The 18,456-nt window shown below is 41.8% G+C and overlaps 2 protein-coding genes across 5 annotated transcripts; one reads left to right on the top strand and one right to left on the bottom strand.

The window, feature by feature from the left end:
* Positions 1–388: 388 nt before the first annotated feature.
* LOC117736104 (ATP synthase subunit alpha, mitochondrial-like) lies at positions 389–5,351 on the bottom strand. The gene is made up of 11 exons (XM_034541179.1): positions 4,721–5,351; positions 4,169–4,244; positions 3,437–3,606; positions 3,172–3,345; positions 2,688–2,854; positions 2,266–2,566; positions 1,835–2,059; positions 1,637–1,744; positions 1,338–1,482; positions 1,087–1,237; positions 389–993 (listed from the first exon to the last, which is right to left on the bottom strand). The coding sequence occupies exons 1-11, from the start codon at positions 4,778–4,780 to the stop codon at positions 915–917; spliced, it is 1,656 nt and encodes a 551-aa protein (XP_034397070.1). The 5' UTR covers positions 4,781–5,351; the 3' UTR covers positions 389–914.
* On the top strand, positions 5,330–18,283 carry rnf165b (ring finger protein 165b). 4 transcript variants are annotated; one of them, XM_034541182.1, is made up of 8 exons: positions 5,330–5,574; positions 9,166–9,493; positions 9,672–9,800; positions 10,975–11,104; positions 11,243–11,347; positions 11,641–11,736; positions 12,291–12,394; positions 14,588–18,283. In XM_034541182.1, the coding sequence occupies exons 1-8, from the start codon at positions 5,514–5,516 to the stop codon at positions 14,703–14,705; spliced, it is 1,071 nt and encodes a 356-aa protein (XP_034397073.1). In that variant the 5' UTR covers positions 5,330–5,513; the 3' UTR covers positions 14,706–18,283. The 4 variants fall into 4 exon arrangements, with proteins under 4 accessions (XP_034397073.1, XP_034397072.1, XP_034397071.1 ...); XM_034541181.1 differs by having other exon boundaries at positions 5,331–5,574; positions 9,669–9,800; XM_034541180.1 differs by having other exon boundaries at positions 5,338–5,574; positions 6,487–9,493; positions 9,669–9,800.
* The last annotated feature ends 173 nt before the right edge of the window (positions 18,284–18,456 follow it).

The raw sequence follows: 18,456 nt of genomic DNA on the forward strand, positions 1-18,456 counted from the left end.
AGAGCAGACAAGTGTCGGTGTTTACATTTCAGTGGACCCAAACATCCTGTATGTAATATAAATGTAGGGAATGAACACCAAACAACGAAGGTTTAAATAAATTTGCATAATTTTATTTAATACCAGTTAACCCTTTATATCAACTTGTGTATTTCTTTCAACACTCAGAATATAACTTATTTTTTGTTCTTATCAAGAGTAAGATGATAAAAATGTCACCACTTGCTGGCCCGTTAAATATGAAGCCAGTCTGCGAGCTTAGCAGTCTGGAGACATTGGGACTGTTAGCCTGTCCATGAACAATAAAACTGCCTCTACTACTTAACATGTTTAACATTAAATACAAATATATATATATATATATAAACACAAGACAATACAAGATGGATGTAATGTGTGACAGTGTCACTCAATTTATTACCATGGTATCAAACATTTCAACCACGTGAGAGAACAGGCTTAGTCCTTCCATCCTTTGAAAGCAGTCAAGACTAAAACACGCTCACTTGCCCTCTTAAATATAACGCTCTTATGAACAACTCGTAACAGTAAACAGAACTCAACTTTTGGATTGTTATGCAGGTCACCTTTTCATTTTGGAACACTGAAATATTAGGCAGGCATAAATTCAAAAGCACAATAAGTGCGTTTAAATAAATATGTTTTTTCATCCCACACAAGTTATTACTCCTCTGCCACTGGTGGAATCTGCTCACAGGGAACCAACAAAAACACCCCACTAAACTTACTGTAGTTATGCTCACAATCAGAAGAATTTTACACCACGGTAGGGTTGTAAAATTTTATTTGGAGAAATCTGTACATGGAGGTTTTGGCCTTCAGTGTGTGTTCACATATAGAAGCATAACGAGACAGACGGGCAGCTCACTGAAGATCAATGGAAGTGCTATCCATTACTCAAAACTGGACAGGAAGGTCAGTACAATCTGCTTCAGTTTAATATCCGATGCCTCCGAGATCATGCCGTCAACCCTGAAACGGAAAAGGAATGTCAACTTAGCACTCAGAAAACTAAATATCCACTTTCATTGATCAAACATATTGTGGCAGAGGACTATTTCTCACCTGATAGAGGTAAGCAGGTCCTGGTGCTGGCCGAGGACGTGCTGCAGGAAAGCTTTCTCGAACCTTGTGATCTTGCTGGGCTCCATTTTGTCCAAGTGACCTCTGACACCAGCGTAGATGACTGTTACCTGCTCCTCAATGGCCATGGGACCTGAGGGGGAAAACAGTTTGGTTTGGCATTTAAAAATAGCATAGCATTTCTAATCTACTTCTTGAGACCAAAATAGGAAAGTTTGACAGTTGCCACTCACAGTACTGCCCCTGCTTGAGCAATTCAGTGAGCCTGACACCCCTGCTAAGGAGCTGCTGGGTGGCAGCGTCGAGGTCAGAGCCGAACTGGGCGAAGGCAGCCACCTCACGGTACTGAGCCAGCTCCAGCTTCATGGTACCGGCCACCTACAGAGTAGAAATAAGTTTATTTGTAATGCTGGAGATCGCCACCTCTATTTGAGTAAATGTAGGATTTTTTAAATACATTTTTAAAAAAAGAATTTAAACAGTTTAACAATATACTGTGAAATGGAGCTGAAGTCCAAATATAAAAACCCACCTGCTTCATGGCTTTGGTCTGGGCAGCAGAGCCTACTCTGGACACAGAGAGACCCACGTTGATAGCTGGGCGGATACCCTTGTAGAACAGCTCAGTCTCCAAGAAGATCTACAGCGAACAGATCAAGACATCACAATGGAAACACATTGTAACGAGCCAAAACCCAACCAATAATATTAAAGACATCTTTGAACAAACCTGCCCGTCTGTGATGGAGATGACATTGGTGGGGATGTAGGCAGACACATCACCGGCCTGGGTCTCAATAACAGGCAGGGCAGTGAGGGAGCCGCCGCCGAAGTTGTCGTTCATCTTGGCAGCTCTCTCCAGCAGACGAGAATGTAGGTAGAACACGTCACCGGGGTAAGCCTCGCGACCGGGAGGACGACGCAGCAGAAGGGACATCTGACGATAGGCAACAGCCTGAGAGGAAGAAAGGGGGAAAAAAATAACTAGATTTACCATTGCTGCTCTTGGGGATACTTATCCAATTATTGTAAATTGAATACATTTTCCAACTTTTGTGAACTGTAATCATTGGAAACATTTATTGGAAGATAGATGATTTCAGGCTACGACAGAAGCTCGCTTTTTTGTTTTCATTTTACAACAGCGATCCGGATCCTCACCTGCTTGGACAGATCATCGTAGATGATCAGGGCGTGCTTGCCATTGTCTCTGAAGTACTCTCCCATGGAGCAGCCAGAGTATGGGGCCAGGTACTGCAGAGGAGCAGCATCAGAGGCAGTGGCAGAGACCACAATAGTGTACTTCATTGCATCAGCGTCGGTGAGCCTCTTCACCAGCTGGGCGACAGTGGACCTCTTCTGGCCGATGGCGACGTAGATGCAGTACAGCTTCTTCTTCTCTTCCGTTCCTTCGTTGAAGCGCTTCTGGTTGATGATTGTGTCGATGGCAATAGCAGTTTTGCTGGGGAATGAAAATCAAATGTAAAAGCATACGTAGCAACTTTAAAATTGCACATAAGCTTTAGCTTCCTTTAATCCATGGAATTGTCTTATGTCAAAATCGTTTGTGTCAAAGTATTTACCCGGTCTGCCTGTCACCAATGATCAGCTCACGCTGGCCTCTGCCAATGGGCACCAGGCTATCCACAGCCTTGATTCCAGTCTGCATGGGCTCCCTCACAGAGATACGAGGGATGATACCAGGAGCCTTCAGACCCACACGCCTACGGGTGTTGGAACCCAGAGGACCCTGAGAAAAAAAAATTACATTTAAAAAGTTGAACCCACATATCAAGGTGCTGACAAGTGTGCCAATAAAGCCACACAAAAGAAATTAACAAAAGCAATATTTTTTTATGTGAAACTTTATTTTTGATCAAATAGGTAACTGAAGTCTATAAGTAGTGTTGGTGTTTAGACCAATTAGACTGGGGGAAAAAAAGAAATACATTTGAGCTTGCTTTAACAGATACCAGTTGGGATGAACGATCTGAACAATCAAAACTTTAGTTCAATCAACATTTAACTAATCTACTTAAAAACATACAATATAGTGGCTGGTATCACCTTTCCATCGATGGCATTTCCCAGAGCATCCACCACACGGCCCAGCAGTTCCATACCAACAGGGACATCCACGATGGCACCGGTCCTCTTCACTATGTCACCCTCCTTGATCAGTTTGTCATTACCGAACACCACAACACCAACATTGTCAGGCTCCAAGTTCAGAGACATGCCCTGCAGGAAAAATTATGGTTTTACACTGGTTGCTTTTCTAGATTGATAAAAGATACGTTTAAAGTGTTTTATAATGCATTTGTACACATACCTTTAGTCCAGAGGAGAACTCCACCATCTCTTCTGCCTGTACATTCCTCAGCCCATACACTCTGGCAATACCGTCACCAATGGACAGCACACGCCCGGTCTCCTCCAGGTCAGCAGAGGTGTCAGCACTCAAGATCTTGTCCTCCAGGATTGAAGACACCTCAGCTGTGCCTGTATGACAAGACATGCACATTATAGGAACATGGTTAGTGACAGTCATGTTTATTTTTAAATTATACAATAACTGTTGAAATATCACAGATTAATTATATAAAGATACAATTTAGGGAAAATTGATATCTACATAAGATCTTGATATGAAACTAGATAATATTAAGTTTTAATATATCTTAGAACAATTAAATGAATTCCATTTGTTAACAAAGCCACTTCACTAGTATAATATGTTTTACAGACCAAATAATCCACCACTAGTTTATGAAAAGTATACAGGCCAACACAAATGTAACAATATTGATTACAAGTCAAAGATACTGATGTTGCTGTACTTTTGTCAGTGCTTCACATATTTTTCTGGAGCTATAAAATGGCACGTATGTCCAATAATTTCAGACAAACATGGAAACCCGTAGACCGCTATTCTGTTCATTTGACACAGTGACCAAAAAGACATGCCCTTTAAAACGTTGTACCATCAATGACCTTCATTAATCACCTTTGGGAGATGACCTAAAAGTACAGGGGATAAAGTATCCTGTTGTTTTTGTCTCACCTGTCTTCTGCAGCCATGGTCTGTGTGTGTGGAGGTGGTTGACCCCAACGCAGGCGGCCGGTACAGCCTTGGACACCTGGATAAACAGATGTGAATAAAGCGTTAATTGCAAAAAAAGAAAAAAGTTTCTCAAACATCGCCGCAACAGTTAAAATGTGCTTTTCAAACGCCGACACAGAGTGACGTTGCGCGGGGGAGACGACGTGCGCTGTCAGGCTTCCTGACCTTCAAAGCGTGGCAGAATGAGCCGCTAGCTAGTAGCTAGCGCTAGCATTGCGTGCGAACGATAGCTACTAGCTCGCTGCAGGACGCAGAAAGTCGTCCCACAAGGACAACGTCAAAAACAGCGCTCATGAAACTATTTAGAGGGAAACTGACGCGAGTCGTTACCCACAAGAGCTTCGCTGCATTTAAAGCCGCGTCAATAAGTCGATGACAAAGTTAGCTAGCGGCCTTAACGGTACCCTTCACGCCCACAAGGTTCACACAGATATTACATTAACTTGCTGCAACGTTAACGTCAAATGTGGATATTATAATTAAGATACTCACAAATCCAGCCCGTCGGGGCAGGGTCCTGGCCAAAGCTGCTGCAACTCTCACGGATAACATGTTGTCGGGTTGCTGATGACCTGTCCTCCACCACTAGCGACTCAGGGCTGTGAGTTAGAGTGTAATGGCTGAATGGACCCTTCTTCTATTTATGTGACACTGACGTTGCGTTTTCTGCTTTCTTGCTCGACTCTGCCCCCTATCGTCACGGAGATGGTAGTGGACGTGTAAAGTAGCATACCATCCAAATATTTACTAAAAATTGTACTTCGTTACAGTACTCGAGAAAATGTAGTTAATTAATGTAGTATTAATTAGTATCCACCCATACACCGTGTAGGCAATTAATTAAGTAATTAAGAAAAGCAGTAAGCACTACTGTCAGTTCAACACAATCACCCTCGACATACACATAAAGTAGATCATGGTTGCAGCCCTACATGTGAAGTTTGAAAGAAATTGTAATTTAGGAAAAGGGAGAGGGGGTCTAATGACATGCTGATTAACATAACTTTTTTTTATCAAGATCAATCGACACGGGGTGATAGGTTAACCGAGAAAAACCTCCGGCTCCGGCGCGTGTGCCCGAAATAGCGCCCCCTTTTGCTCAGGATGTCACATGACATGTCTGCGTCTGTCAACGGCAACCGCGCGAGTCAGACACAGTCGTTCCGTTGGGTTTGCCTGTGGTGCTAGCAAGCAACAACCAACCGCCTGAATGTAGATCCGCATGGGCTACTGCTACTCTTTCTCTCCAAATAACCCAGCGGAATCATAAGATAAGGATCCCAGGATGGTCTTAGTGCATGTCGGATATCTGGTTCTTCCTGTATTCGGCTCAGTGAGAAACAGAGGTACGGTATTAATATTCATATCGATCCAAAATATGTGCCCTGTTTATCTTAATATTAACTGCAGCTGTTGGTTAGCTAGCTCAAGCTAGCTTCAGTCGTTGGGTTAGCTCGCTTTAGCTAGCTTAAAACTGACATCAAATTATTCGCGACAAATGCCTGCAACGTGTTTTGTATTCCCAGCACGTATTTATAAACCGCCGAGTGGTGTCGTTTTCCGGGCGAAATTCTGTCTTAAATCGTTAAAAAAAAACACCGCCGCTAAAGATAAGCTAACTGTCTCGTGGGCTCTGGCTATGCATTGGAACGGAAACATTTATCACAAAGGATTTCACGTCCACGGGGCGTACGATCCAGAATACCAGATGACAAAACACGATTCCCCGCATAAACACACGTGTCAGACAACGTTACGCTGATGTATATCTTACCAATGCGTTTTTTTTATTTAAACAACATTACGATGTATTGTTATTTCCCCCCCACGGCGCTACCGTGTATTTGCACTGTAAAAAATACCGCAAAATAGACGTAGCCTTTCCAGCCAGTCAGCTTATCTGTGCCCGGATGATGTCATTTGAAGATCATCTGCTTCTGCTAGCGCTCGCTGGTTTTTCTTTCTCTCTAGCGTGATTTCAGTAATTATTATCCGTGTCAATTGGCCAATGTGCTAATCCTATGGCCGATTGACCGGGGAGCGTGGACATTAAATTATCAGTCGCCCTTTTTTATTTGCTAATTGGCAATTCAGCAGCTGTTTGTTTGGAGCTGCCGACTTGCAAAAAAAGACCCAAAGTAACGTTGTGTGGTCACCGTTAAACAATGGTAAAGCTACAGTGTAACATTAATTTCATAACAGTGGCATCAATGATTTCATTGTGCTTTTATTTCTGTTCTTATTTCCCTGTTTCATAGTATGGAGGCTGGCTCTACATTCTGCATTTATCAGATCTTTGTCGTCCCCCCCATTGTGTAGCTAATGATCATCTGCTGCTGTGTGGTGTGGCCTCTGCCTGTTCTCTGCATTTAGCTGTATTGTGACTCCCTTCTTCATTTCCTCTTTCCATCAGAAGACGACATTGGTATTAAAAAGCCCCCCCCCCCTCCTCCCAAAATGTATTCAGTCTTAGACTTTCCATGTTAAGCAGACTAAAACAATAGCTAACACCTAGCTCAGAGCATCTTTTTTGTCTTTGTTTCTGTCAAATTGCTGTAGCACTGAGTAAACATTTTAGCTCTTTTTTTAATTTTTAGAAATCAGTTGAATGTCATTGTGTACTTCCCATCCAGTCTTGATAGACAACATGCTGTAAATTCCTGTAAAGTGGATACATTTTGCATGCTCTTAAATACTGCACTGCATTGTTGAACACCAGAATTCGGCTCATCTTCCTTCTCTTCACACAAGGTGCAATGTACATGATTAAAGTGACCTAAACTTAAAAAAAGCATGCAAATTGGAATCATGCATGCCATTTTTAAAACTCTGCATTCCAGCAAATGCTGCCATGTGATCACTTCAAATTGGTTTAAGGTACACTGCACCTGCACACTACAACCTGCCATAACTGTCTCCATTTTTGTGTAATCCTTTTGTTCCCTTTGCAAATTTTGAGCTTTGAATCACACTGAATTGTCAGGGCTGCTTGCTCCTTACGGGCAAATGAAACTCAAACATTTACGGAAGCAAAACATGCTCACTGGTGGTTCATCACGTCCCAATTTCCCCACTAACATAAGGCCAAAATGCTATCCATTTCACAGGGATGCCTATTTTTCCTGCACTGCTAAAGAGATCCTCTATTAGTAATAACGTCTTTATTGTTTGGTTGTGGTCTCTCTTTACCTTTTGTTCTGGTAATAGTACTTTCAATGCATGATCACATTTATGATTCATAATTTGTTTTTGTTTTTCTACATTGACTAGTGAAAATCCAATGTAATCTTTCTGTAGTAAAGATGTACCCTGCTGTACTGAAATCATGTGCTGTAGCCAACACGTCTGCTCATTGGATGCCGCTTTTGTTCTTTTTAACCCTATATGGAGCATGGTGGGCCTTGCCTTCAGTCTATGTTGTTTATTTTTGTTGCATGGATTTATACTATTATTACAAACAAACAAGAAAAAAAACAAATTCCACATTTACTAATATTTTTCAATAAAGAATATAGTGTTTTTCCTAACCTTCAGTGTGCTTCTTGCTGATTTCCATTTATTGTCCTCCCTCTCCCTTGTCCCTACCTGCCCCCCTCCACCCCCCCACCCACTTCCTCGCCCGCTGTGACAAAGATAGACAATTTCCACGCTTCCTCCATCACAGGGCCTGAATTAGTCTATCTGCTGTCATTCATGGTGATTGTTTCACTGAGACGCTTGAAAACGCAGTATTAGAGTCTAGACTTGAGCCTTTGACCCACGGCAGCAAGGTCATCGCTTGTCTGCCCGGCAACACTGATGTCCTGAAAAAATTGCTGGAAGGTCATACTGCTTATCTTTTGCTGGATGTGTTTTTAAATCTCATACTGTGATTTTCAAGCGTACTCTTAGTAAATGCAATGTAGACTGCCTATTTCTTCATGATTTTTAGAAGTGTTTTCACTGTTTACATCAGAATTCGCCATCTCTTTTTACACTGTCGAAGCAGATTCAGCTCAAACTGTGCTGGAATTTTACTTCACAATTTCAATGTCTAAACTCTAAATTCACTGCTTGAGTTTCTGCCAGATGGACGTAACGGAGCACAGTGAATCCTGCTGCTCCACTGCAGACCAATCATGGCTCCTTTTAGCTAGGATTTCCTCAAAGTTCTAAAAAGCTACATTTGTTATTGCAATTTCTCACTCCGTGCATAATAAGAAAAAAAATATTTTTACCGTGAGCTCATTATTAAAACCACATTGCACCGCAGCACACGTTTGTCTGTATTTTTCTCCCTGTTGAGTCTCCACAGCAGTCCGCTTGCTGCGGTTGCCAAATAGCTGTGGTTGGAGAGGGTTTAAAAGGCATTTAAGCTATTTCCTCTCAACTCCTGGATGTACATATGAGAGAATAAGTAGGGCTACACTGTATGTGTGAGGATACAGTAGGTTTCAGTAAAATGTTTAGTGTATGAGAAGGAAGGTATTATTCCCTTAGTGCTATACAGATAGAGACGTGGCTCCCTGAACAGTTTGCGTATCTTATAGACCGGCAGGTACTAACGGTTTTACTCGACTGCACTGACCCACTGTCGGCTGCAGAATTTACAAGAACCGAACCACGGTGAAGACCATATACTGGCAGATTTCATCTGTTCTGATCCAGTTCGCTTGTCTGTGAATCAGAAGACCGGGAGTCGAACCGGAGGTCGGAAATGAAAGCTTGCGTATGTGTGCCGGACCAAAAATATGGTTGTCATGTTCATGGTACTTGTGGTAACCGTCATTTCCCCACCCCCACAGAAGTATTTTTCACCCTAGGTAAGAGGTAGGGCTTCATTAACATGCTATATCACACACACAAACACACACTCAGTGACACCACATTTCACCCACAATTAATTCCATCTAATCTCTCCCTTCAGGTGCCTTACAACTTCTCCTTATCCTCCACAGGATCCCATTTCAACCGGCAGCAGCAGCAGCAGCAGCAGCACAGCCATGCTACCTCTTGCCGGCACTTCCAGTTAGGTCCTCAGGCCCCGCTGCCCATGGACTTCCCCATGCCCCACCCAGGGCAGCCACAGTCAGGCATTAACCCCCACCTGGCCCCTCCCGGCCACCAGCATGGCCCTCCGCTCCACCCGCCCCACAACCCCCTGCCTGCTCCTCAGTTCCAGGACATCCCCGCCCCTCCCTTCCTACCTCAGGCATTACACCAGCAATACCTCCTCCAGCAGCAGATCCTTGAGGCCCAGCACCGACACATCCTGCCACCCTCCAGGTATCCACACAGGCTTTCTGGGGAGGGGGGGTGGGCGGAGTGGGTTTAAAAATACAGGAAATATAAAAGACAGTTATTATGTTTACAGTGACCCTCTTGGTTTTGTAGTAAGATCATATTTAAGACATTTTCCTAGGATTTAAAAAAACAAAAAATGCTTGGTTATGTGTCTTAGTAGACGCACCCCAGAGAGAGTTCCTCACCAGCCCCACAGACTGCGGCCCAGCTATGAGTTTGCTCCCCCTCTTCATGTCCCTCCTCAGCCTGTGGTGCAGCAGCCCCGCTACCTGGCTGAGGGCACAGACTGGTAAGCAATACCTCTAATATATATTAAATACAGTATGCAGCACCACAGAGGCAAACAGTCTCAGTTATTTTTTATTTGTTAGAAAAATCATTTTCATGATATAAATTTAGATTTCAATCCAACAAAGTCTTATTAAATGATACAAAACAATATAATACTCATTTTCACACCAGAATGTTTGTTGAACAAAAGAACCCAAAGCGACTCATACCACTGAAATTGGCAATAATCACTGTATACATTTAATAGTTTATTATACACAGTATGCATTGCTACTGAGGCAAACAATATTAGCTACTTTGTTTTTTGAGAAAAAAAAGCAGTTGTCATGATGTACTGTAGATTTCATACTAACAGAAATGACACACATTTTAATCAACTTATCTTAGTTTGACTGAACCTGACCACCCTCATGTGTCAAGACCAGATGAATGGGGTTTCAGACAAGTAGGGAAAAGCTTTTAAATGCATCACTAATGCACAAGGAGTTTCCCAAGAGGCAAAAGAGCTGTAGAGCAACTGTAGAAAACTAAACATCAAAAGTGTCGTTATTTTTTTTCTAGAGAGAAAACCAATGTAGAAAAGTGGAGGGGAAATATGACACATCTTAAAATGTAGAAGAAACATGGGAGGAAATGCTTGATATTGAGGTATGAGGAAGTGAACATTTGGTTATTCATTGTTGCAAAATCTTGCCAATGAAAACCTGAGTATCAAAAACATCAACTTAGTGCACAGGTTATGAAGACGAGACAATCACACGAGCGGCCCAAACATAAGGGAAGAGTCAAGGCGGCTCAAGTACTGCAGCTCCAGTTCACCCACAACTGTAGCCAGTGGTTTCCAGTCTGTTTTTGTCTTTAGTAGGTAGTACTCCTTCAATGACACAGCCATTCGCATCAACCATTTAGCCATTACATGTGGCTATGTCAATTTGTATTCCATTATTTGACCCAACTGTTCAGACTCGGTACGTTGCTTTATTTCGTTTATTCAAATTCTCTTTTATCAAACAAGTTGAGCTTATTTCAGAATCTTTTCAAGTAACTGGAACTGAGCTAAAGCTGAAATATTACTCTGGTAATCCTCTTTCATCCAAAGACAATTAGCCATAAACACGGTGAAACAATGACCCGACGGCCACTGGCTGACTCGCTTTTTGGTTTCTGTCCAGGGATCTAAGTGTAGATGCTGGGTTGCCCCCCCACCAGTATCACATCCATCCGCTACCGCAGCACTATCAGCACTACTTGACCTCTCCCAGGATGCACCATTTCCCTCGAAACAATGCCTCAACGCAAGTGGTGAGCCTCTTCTACAATCAATTCGTGAGTCTCGGTGAACTCCCGGCGGCTCTCCTCACGACCTGTGTCCCCCCCCCCCCCCCCCCCCCCCCTGTGCTGCGGAGCTGATGCTAGCTTCTTTTACCTGTCTTCTTCCAGGTCGTCCACGAGATCAGAAACTACCCATATCCCCAGCTGCACTTGCTGGCTCTGCAGAGTCTCAACCCCTCCCGCCACGCGTCCGCTGTCAGAGAGAGCTACGAGGTTCGTACCACGCCACCCGCTTTCCCCTCAGCGGACACACCAGTCGACACGCATTTATCATTGTTTTCTCTGTGACCAAGGCTCTGGACAGGCTTGAGTGTGCAACTGATTTACGCCGACTTCCAGATGCCTCGAATGGTCCAACTGCTTTTAATCTCCTGACGTTTGTTTTCATGTCAATGAAATGTAAATGTTTTCTTTGGGGCTCTTTCCTGTCCCTTGCAGCACCAGTTTAATTTCTTCATTCCACACTTGTATGTCTTTTGCATTTGAATATGTTGTTTCCTGTCTAGGAGCTTTTGCAGCTGGAGGACAGGCTGGGCAGTGTAAACCGGGGAGCGGTCCAAACCACCATAGAGAGATTCACCTTCCCCCATAAGTACAAGAAGGTAAAACAAACAAAAAAAGTTCATCTTTTTTAATGTGGTCTGGTACGGACAAGGGCATTGGGCTGAAGGACGGGGATGAAAGCGCTGGGTCGAAAGGATCAAAGAGCGAAGACGAGAGTGGGAAGAGGGTCACGACTCTGACAATAGTTCAAAGGTCAAACTAATTTCAGTGAGCAGATCAGTAAAACAAGTCTGCAGTGGTGTGCACAATTCAAGGCGAGGGATGAGTCATCCGGCTGTCGGCAGATATGTGCATGGAATGAATTTTAAAAACCGTCTGCACTGACTGTGACCCAAATACTCTGCAAAGAGTGTCAGATTATTTTGAACATTTGTGAGTGAGAAGAAGTAATTGAGTCTTTTCCATCTGATTTCTGGGAAGCATGGTTAGGTGACTCTTTTCTTCTTCTTCGTCCGGGCTGACTGAGAGACACCCTTGGCAGCTCCATGTCAGCTCCTAACACACAGCTGCACGATGCACTTTAATAATTAAAGTCTGTTTCCCCCTCTCTCTTTATGTCTCTGTCTCTCGCTCTCCTTCCCTTCCTCTCCAGAGAATACCCCAGGACCTGAAGATGTGTCTGGAGGATGAGGAGCTGGACACCGATGAGAAGTGCACCATATGTCTGTCAATGCTGGAGGATGCAGAGGATGTCAGGTACAACTATGCAAAGGTTATGCAGACGTGAACCTACGCTGTGAATAGAGTTCCTCTCCTGGGGGAGACATTCATTTTACCGGTCCTGGTCCTCAGTTACACACAGCTGATAGAAGACGGACAGTCCACCTTCTGAGTCAAGATGGAAATATCGTAACAATTTAATTGATTGCCTTGACATTTTTTACAGACATTCATGATCCCCATATGATGAATCTTAATGACTGGTGAGCCCCTCACTTTTCCCCTAGCGCAGTGGTTCTCAAACTGTGGGGCGCGGTGGTATTACAGGTGGGGCGCAGGAGGAAATGCAGAAATACCTTTATTGAGAACTTCACTTAGTTCAAGTTCAAAGTACATGTTGAAATGCCTGTACCTTCATGCACATGTTTACATTACACTGTTCACAGGTTATGCTCATGGATGCATGACAGCGACTCGCTGATTCTTGGCGTTTTGCCAAAAGCCGATCTCCGTGAGATCGACTTTTCTGCTGTTGCCCTTCAAAACAAAAGCTCAACATTGAGCATGAATTGAGAGTGGCCGTATCAAGCCTGCAACCCCATTTAAAAAAAAAAAAAAAGAAAGAAGTGTAATGGCATTGCAGCCACTAATACTAATAAAACTTGACACGCATATCTGCACTAATTTTGTTTTGCACAGGTTGCACGGTATTGTTTTGAAAATGTATGCAGTGTAAAACTCTTTATTGCCAAATATTTGAACTTGTTTTGTTTAGTTTTTCACAGGTTGCACTTATTGTTAGATATCCAGTGCAAAACAGGTTAATTGTAGTCCCAATCAGCTATTTCTTTGCCAGTGTGTTTTTTTGCAAATATATAACTTTATTTGCTTTATTCTAACAAAGTGATCGGTTTACTTGAAAGTGATTGCAATTTTCGTTATTCTAAAAAGCACAGATGGAGGACTCACAAATGTTATTTCAATAAAAAGTCAGCATAGACCATTTTGTTGGGCGGTGGGGCGTGAACATTCTTCCTCCAAATGGGGCGTGACAGAAACAGTTTGAGAACCACCAACATTTGCCTATTTGTCTATTTAACAATGCCTTCCTTCTGAGTGGATACACAGTTTTTTAAAATCCTAAATTGGTTCTGCCACATTAGTTTAAAGCATCAGGTTTCAAAATCCTATCACAGGATTTCCTTCAATACTTCATCTTGAAAATACCGCCCAAAGACCACTTTAGCATTTCACCCGACCTTCGGATGTGTGTCCAGTGTGTCTCACTGGAAAGATTACAGAGGAAGTTATTTTACTTTAAAAAGAGGAAAGAAGAACTGGGAGAGGGGACAGCTTCAGGTTTTTGAACAACCTTTATCAAGACAGTGACAAGCATCCAATGTCTGACATAATGAAATATTAATAAAAAAAAGGTAAATTGATATGACTAAACTAAATATCTTTGGGGTTTGGACTATTTATCTGATGACGAGAGCAATAGTCCAAACCCCAAATATATTTAGTTTAATCAAATCAATCTGTATATAATAAAGAAACACAACAAATGATACTTGATTATCAAAATACTACTCTATATCATTTTCTGTTTTGATGAATCAAAGCAGAAGAGTATCACAAAAAGCATTATAAAGCTAACAGCGGTATGACAGATCAAGATCGAAGTCATTGAAATACAAAGAACAATTATTTTACCGATCATCGTAATCTAAAACATTGCTTTGATAACAGACTTGTGCAAATAGCTGCTTTCCAGTAAAAATGATGGATGTCCACATTTGATGAATTTGAGGGGGAAAAATCCCCAGTTAATCTAAACAGAGATCATTTTCTTACTTTTAAGATGAATATACTATTAAAAAACCCATGTCTGAAAAGTGCGCCTTCACCATGCTGAAATCACAGCTGCTTATCTTTCCTCAGGAGTACAGTTGACAACTCGTTTTCAAAAAGGGCGCGTTTAAATAAGATGGATAAGATAAGAGATGTACTGTATTCATCCCCAGGGGGAAATGTATTGAAGCAGCAGCAACCATGTGTACATATATACAATACAACAAAATAAAATAGCAGGACATATTACATTTAATAATTTAAATAATAAAGGAAATAAATGTAAAAATTAAAGTGTATACCGTATCTAAATGTTGCAGAACAGTGAATTCCTACAATTTATGTTAAATCCCGACCGTGTCCCATCTGTGTCCGCAGGAGATTACCCTGCATGCACCTATTCCATCAGGCGTGTGTGGACCAGTGGCTGGCCACCAGCAGGAAGTGCCCCATCTGCAGAGTGGACATTGAGACCCAACTGACCCCCGACAGTTGATAGCTCCTGTCGACTCCTGCAGCTTTCGATCTGGTCTTGTTAATTCTTCATCGCGTCCCTCCGGGGGAAGCTCTGCCAAACGCCCCTCTCTTCCACTCTGCATCACTCAACGAGCCTGCCTTCTGAGACGGCTATGACAGAGGGATCAACAAAGCACACTCACCTACAACACGAGGGATGGGGGGTTGATGCATAGATAGGCGGCTGGACGGAAGGTTGGTTTGAATGAACTTGCTGGATGTAAAAGGTAGGAGGAGTGGATGAGTATGGACAGATGTGCTGAGGCTTCTGATATTGTATCAGATTGTGTGCATTTCTCCATACAGCCATCACAAGAGGACACTGACCACCAACCTCCCCAGCTCAGTGTGGCGTATTAAGGCCATTTCTCTGCCACTACATCTAAACCCCACCCCCTTCCCCGGCCTGTGAAAAAAATCCTTTAAGCTGCACTTTGCCCAAGCCCTCAGCACATCTGTACAGAACATAATCAAATGATTAGCATGAGGTTGTTTGGTGTGAACTCCCGTAGCTGAACGCTTGTGGTGTAATGGAGTATAGTACTGAATAAGTATTTACAGAGTAACACTGTTGTGTAGCAAGCAAAAGCCTTTTAAGAAATATGTTTGTGGGAAAGAAACCTACACGGAGGTCAAATACGGCTCAAACGAGAATATTCAGCGTGATAATTAATCATAAACAGTGAGGAAAGAGCTAGTTGTGTAAAAAAAAAAAAAAAAAAAAAGAAGGGAAAAAAGGCCAAAAATCACCTTGTCTAACATGGTTTTCGATTTACAGTTAGATGCCATCAGAGTTGATGCAAAACCCACTAACTGCAGGCATGGCTTCCAGTGATCTGTGTAGTGTTGTAGTCGGGCCTCTATTATCTAGAGCGGAGGCCTCAGATGTGCATGCTGTATGGCAGGCTTGGGCTATGTCGTTAATATTGTGGAGCAGTAGAAACAGGGACTGTGTGTCTGTGCATGTGAACCGTATACTATGACTCTGACGATCCCACTCATTCATAGAGGAGGAAAAAAATGCACCTAATACCCCTCCCCCCGCCTCCTTACAACCCCCCCTCCCCTCCTCCCACCTCTAATCCCGAGTAGACCAAGTTGCCCTTAGACACCGATTTTAGACCAACGTAGCATTTCTCTCCTGACGTCGGAGGTCAGGACTCAGAGCTGCCAGCAGATCTGTGTCTAACTGCAACTCCTCTCTGTTGCCTCGCTCATGGCATGATCACATGATGTGAGAGGCCGGCATGGGCTCGAGGATGCAGTGCCTGAGGGCTTGCCATCAGAGTGAATCAAATCCGACATTCGTATTTCCTATTACCAGAACCTTATTGCCTATCAAACAAGCACATGTGATTTCTAAATACAGTGAATCGCCTCTGTTGTTTATCGGCTCCTTTTCATTTCAAATATAAGTTGCTCCCACTGTTATGATTAAAGGACTGTGTCTGGTGTTACAGGGGGAATACAAACTAGTTTGCCTGTGATATGTGCTAGAATGTGTATGATTGTTCCCCCCCCCAATGGTTGTGGTGTATGGTATTGCTAGAACAACTGTGATGCGTTCAGTGATAGAAGCCGTTTTTCTCTATTTCATGCATGAACCATGTCGGCATAGTTCACTTGAAAGGAGGGTGAATGGGAGAAAAAGCCATCCATTTGAAAAATACCAAACAATTGTTCTTAACATTAATTTTATTTTCAATTGTCTTTTTCTGCCATTTTTCTTTTTTTCCTTTTTTTTTGCTCACATGCCAATTTGGACATGGTACTAATATGCCGAGTCTGTGTCCATTTTAACCATAGTGAAGAAAAAGCTGCAATGCTGCAAAAACTTATTTATTGTTGTTATAATGTAGCTTGTGTTTTGTAAATGCACTATAATATGGAGTTGCCTGATTTTTTTTGGTTTGTTGGTGTGGGTTCTTGTCCTAGATTTTGTGTTTCTATTCAGTTCAAAGTATTTTCATGCTTCCTTGTGTATTCTTGGAGGGTAACTTGACTGTTTGTGTTGCGTTTGTTTTTTTCTTTTAGTATGAAACCTCCATCCAAAAAACGACAGATGGATGAAAATGGAGGTTTTGCTAGTTCACATAGAATGCTGTGATTAAAGATGCCTTAAGTATTTAACAATCATTATTTATTACTAACTGTAGCTAGCTAGCTATTGTGGTGGAATATTTAATGTATCTATCTCATAACTTTGCAATTTAATCAATATATTTATTTAAAATAACACAAAATATAAAAAAAGAATACCTCATTATGCATTGGTCGTTGGGGATGCTTTTGCATGCCGTCTGTGTTTTCTTTTTCAAAGGAAGAAAAAGAAAACCTGTTGAAAAATTGACTTGGGGGTGTTTTCCCAACACATATTCTAGCCAGCATGGTGCTGTTGATCTGGATTACATTCCATCCATGTCACCTCTTGATTTTACTATTAAATCTGTTCCTTTATTAAACATCACCCCTGCTTTGATCTGAAGCAAATTACTGGGTACAGCCTGTTTTTTTGGCTTAGTATGGCTCCACAATTAGCTTGCTTTTGTTACTGCTTCGTCTCCCATAATCGGTCACGTTTGATTTAATTTTATGATGTTTGTTTTGTTTCTTATCATGTTCACGATATTCCATCATATCTGGATCTCAATTTTGCGCTTATTATTTTAGGACCCACATAATGAGCTCTATTATTTTGTCCTTATGTATTGCTGGCAGTTGCTTTGTGTGGGGTTTTGGGAAGTATCTAACATGCTAACTTGAGCCATTGGTCTTATTGAGCAAATTTCTGGTGTACTGTGGTTATACAATATAGATAGCGTGTTTTACACCTGGGTATAATAAGCTAACTACGTTTTTCGGTGTGCATTTCCTATTAATAATCTACTAATCCTGCAAAATATTATAACATGTATTGGATTGGAACGAAGCTGGCTGGTCTTATTATTTCATTTCGTGCTCTCACTGGCCTTACCCCATGTCCTCCACAGTGTACCCCATCACTCCAGAGTGAACTGGACAGTAGCCATAGTATAACTCAAGCTGATGAACCGGAATGAACAGTAGAACTTAAAGCACAAGCTTTTTAATGCATGTCCTTCTCAGGTTTTCCTATGTGTATGTGGGAGTAGCTCTGTAGATGTGTTTATTATGATGCTGTACCTTCTTGAATATTTCAGATGTTTCTTTGCTGCTGAAAAAATGTTGATTATTAACCTGCCAGTGAAAAAGGGAAGTGGCCATCTTTGTACAACACACTGCTGTTTTGCTGTAACCGCGCAATGTTTTATGATCTTGAGTATTTTATAGAAAAGTAGAAGTATGTATCAATAATATGAAAGCAATAGCTAAATCATAATGAAGAATAACATGATCAGTGAATATTGTGGAACATCTTTAGATTCACTCTGGGTGGATTTTGTACTGTATTTATTACTAATGATGCAAAAAGTTGCATAGCTTAACCCAAACTGTTCTGTCTCTTTTTTATTTATTGTCTTGTATATGATCTTTTTGTATGTGTTTTTCAAATAAACTGCCTAAAATGCTGACAACTAATCTGAGCTTTGGAGTTATTGGTCTCCGTTTTATAATTGTTTCTGATTATTTATTTATATATTTATTTTTATTTATATATATATATATATATATATATATATATATATATATATATATATATATATATATATATACTCAACTGTCAATAGTTTGAGTTGCATACATTGGACAAT

The sequence above is a fragment of the Cyclopterus lumpus genome, chromosome 9 (genome assembly GCF_009769545.1).
Source record: "Cyclopterus lumpus isolate fCycLum1 chromosome 9, fCycLum1.pri, whole genome shotgun sequence".
Classification (NCBI taxonomy): domain Eukaryota; kingdom Metazoa; phylum Chordata; class Actinopteri; order Perciformes; family Cyclopteridae; genus Cyclopterus; species Cyclopterus lumpus.